The 3,258-nt window shown below is 54.7% G+C and overlaps 1 protein-coding gene across 1 annotated transcript in view; it reads left to right on the forward strand.

Annotated features, from left to right (window-relative positions):
* The window catches only part of Myom3 (myomesin 3), a 52,073-nt gene that overhangs the window by 33,468 nt on the left and 15,347 nt on the right, over positions 1–3,258 (forward strand). Inside the window, exons 21-24 of the mRNA XM_021161113.2 lie at positions 339–495; positions 1,008–1,117; positions 1,508–1,552; positions 2,352–2,488. Of these exons, the coding sequence (XP_021016772.1) occupies positions 339–495; positions 1,008–1,117; positions 1,508–1,552; positions 2,352–2,488 (449 nt within the window). The remainder of the gene's footprint in view (positions 1–338; positions 496–1,007; positions 1,118–1,507; positions 1,553–2,351; positions 2,489–3,258) is intronic.

A 3,258-nucleotide genomic window follows, 5' to 3' on the forward strand; every position in this document is an offset into this window, starting at 1 on the left:
AAAAAAAAAAAAAAAAAAGACAGGAGCCAGGTGTGGTGACACTCACCTGTAACCCTAGTGCTCCAGAGGGCAAGGCTGTTAGAATCGTGGGTAGCCTGTACTACATAGTTTATTCTAGGCCAGCCTGGGCTAATGTGGCAAACTTTTGTGTTAAAGAGAAGAATTAAGAGAGGCATGGAGAAAGAGGAGGAAGGGGAAGGAAAAGGAAGTGGGGGGGGGGTCAGTCAAGAAGGACTTCTTGCAGGAGGTGACATTTGAGTTGAGGATCACAAAAAGCTTTAGAGGTCACAAGAAGTCTGAGGGAAATCCCTGCTGTCCCTTCCTCAACCTCACCCCAGACGCCCAGGAGATTGAAGTTGGTGTGGACGACGAGGGCCAGATCTACTTGGCGTTTGAAGCCCCCGAAGCCCCTGACTTCCCTGAGTTTCAGTGGTCCAAGGATTACAAAGGCCCACCAGACCCACAGAGGGTGGAGGTGGAGGATGAAATTAACAAGTGAGCAGGGCGGGCAGGTGGGTGGGATGGGGGAGGGGCTAGAGGCAGAGCGGGGCGGGGCTTGAGGGAGACAACACTCAAGGGTGGCAGAACGGGTAGGGAGATATGAAGGTTGGCCAGGGCTGCCCCATCTGCCGTGGAATGCTGGCTGAGAAGCAGAGAGGATGCCTTAGAGGCAGAAATGGAGACCTTCTTTGGGATTCTTTTTTTGAGAAGCAGTCATGAGTGCCGCTGCCTAAGTTCCTGAAGCAGACACAGAGACTCTGGCTGGCTTGGTTGTAGAGCGTGGGCCACACTGGCGCTCTGGAGGGGACCTCAGGGGAGTGCAAGGGTCCAGCTTGGCCAGGACCTGGGAAGGAGCACAAGTCACCAGAGCTCCCGTCCCTCAACTCTCCCCACCCCCGCTGGCTAGTCCCCTCCCCTCCCCGCATGCCTCCTCCACATGCTGTGAGGGAGTCTTGTGTTTTCAAGACCAAAGCCCCATCTCAGAGGTCAGGTCCTCTCTATGCCAGGTCCAAGGTCATCCTGAAAGAACCTGACCTTCAGGACTTGGGCATCTACTCAGTGGTAGTCCCCGATGCCGACGAAGACACCTCTGCTAGCCACACGCTGACGGAGGAAGGTAATGGACTCACACCCTGACACCTCCTCAGGGAAACAGATTCTGTCCCAGAGCCCAGGTACCGATGCTCTTAGAAGCCAAGCGGACATTGAGGCTCAGCCCGCCCAGAGCTGATCACTAATGAGGCTGTTCCTGAAGAGCCTGGCATGTAGAGATGCTTCCCTGAGGAGCATATGTGACCTCAGGGTGGCCTTGGGTAGCTGCCGCATCTCCCACAGTGCCCCAGGAGCAAAGCCCACGGTGCTCACCAGCAGTCTCCGTGGAGCCCCTAGCTGATGCCAGTGTGGCGCTCCCTTGGAACATCTCCACGTGGAGGCCCCAGGCTGGCTGTACTCGAACCCTGTGACCTAACGTTGCGTCTGTTTTCTTCCATGCCCCTCCCTGCCCCAGAGCTGAACAAGCTGAAGAAGCTGAGTCACGAGATCAGAAACCCAGGTAAACACTGAGGCGCGACCTGGTTCCTAATGGCCTGTGAACCTGGGCTGCGCAGAGCTGAGTCAGGCAGAGAGCAAGGATATAACCTGGGAGCAAGAGAAAGGGGAGCCACAGGCTGGAAAGCCAGAGACCAGAGGCAAAGGACGGCCAGCTGGAGCCAGAGAGGTGCAAAGGAGGAAAACAAGGCGGCTCTTATCAACATGAGCATCGTCACTATCATCACCACCCATATCATTATCACCATTACTATCCTTGTCACCACCACCATCATAATCACTATCATCTCCATCATCATCACCACCACCACCATCATCACCATCACCATCGCCACCACCCCTATCAGCTCTTGAGACATCCGAACATTAGATCATGTAAACCTCCGCTTCCCGGCCTTGTCTCTGGATGGTGGAATCCTTAAGCCCAGTCAAACACTTGATCCTATATTTGAATCATATTAAGAACTTTTCCAAATCCCATGCCCAAGCCAGACTGCAGCCAAGTCAGAATGGGCAGGGAGAAGTCAGACGCCAGTGTTTAAGGTCCCTTGAAGAGGAAATGCGGTTTTGAAATCAGCTCAGTCTACGGAGAGCTTCCCAGACCCAGCCTCTTCAGGCTCTACAAGTGTTCCCCACATTCAGGGCCAAGGCAAAGCTGGGTGGAGAGGGGCGGGGCTGAGAGGCTGAGTGGGCGGGGCTTAGAGGCTGAGTGGGCGGGGCCTGACAGAGGGGCTGGGCAGGTCGCGGGGACAGGGGGAGTGGGGAGAGGAGAGGGCCACCCACACAGGTCCTGTCTCTCTCAGTCATCAAGCTGATCTCTGGCTGGAACGTGGAAATCCTCGAGCAAGGTGAGGTGCGGCTGTGGCTGGAGGTGGAGAAGCTGTCGCCCGCCGCCGAGCTGCACCTCATCTTCAATGAAAAGGAGATCTTCAGCTCCCCGGTAAATGGTGCCCACGGTCCCTGGGGAGGCTCTGCCCCACGCAAGGCTGCACCCATGAGCTGGGGCCTGGGGCCAGCTGTCATTCTAGTCAGAGCGCCGCTTTGGCTGTCTCAGCAGTGCAGGCGAGGTCGCCTGGCTTTCAGTACGGGGATGGGGGTAGGGGTGGGGGGCAGTTACTAACCAGTGCGCGGACATTTCCATGCCCACTGCCATTTGAAAATGTCCTTCCCAGCATCCCTGAGATGGGAAAGCCTCTCTGGGGCTGACAGTTTTCCAAGCTTCAGCCTCTGCTTTAGTTGTAAATACAAAGCAAGCACTTTCTCACAGGCCTAGCAGACACCCAGGGAAGAGCTTTTCTTCTCTCTGCTCGGTTTCCTGTTCCAAACTTTGCTTCCCCCTCCCCACCCTCACCCCCACCCCCCACCCCGTTACAAATCAGAACAAGGGGCTGCAGCATAGGTCAGTAGAACCACATTGTATCCAAGAATCTACAGCCAACATGCACGGGGGTTTATTTTGAATGATATTTGTACAACATTATTACACTGTTTTCGTTCTAATGTGTAAGGACAGGGTAAGTAGGTTTGTTAGAATGGGCTATTGACATTCAATTGTTTTTACTGAAAACCAGTGGATTCCAGTCTTATGACAGTTTCCTGTCATTTGTGGACTTCATCTCCAGGACAGCAAAGCAGTCATCCGAATTCGAGGATTAGGGCTGGGGTGCCACTCAGTCCTAGAGCACATGTCCTGTGTGGGCAAGATCCTGA

Source organism: Mus caroli, chromosome 4 (assembly GCF_900094665.2).
Source record: "Mus caroli chromosome 4, CAROLI_EIJ_v1.1, whole genome shotgun sequence".
Classification (NCBI taxonomy): Eukaryota; Metazoa; Chordata; class Mammalia; order Rodentia; family Muridae; genus Mus; species Mus caroli.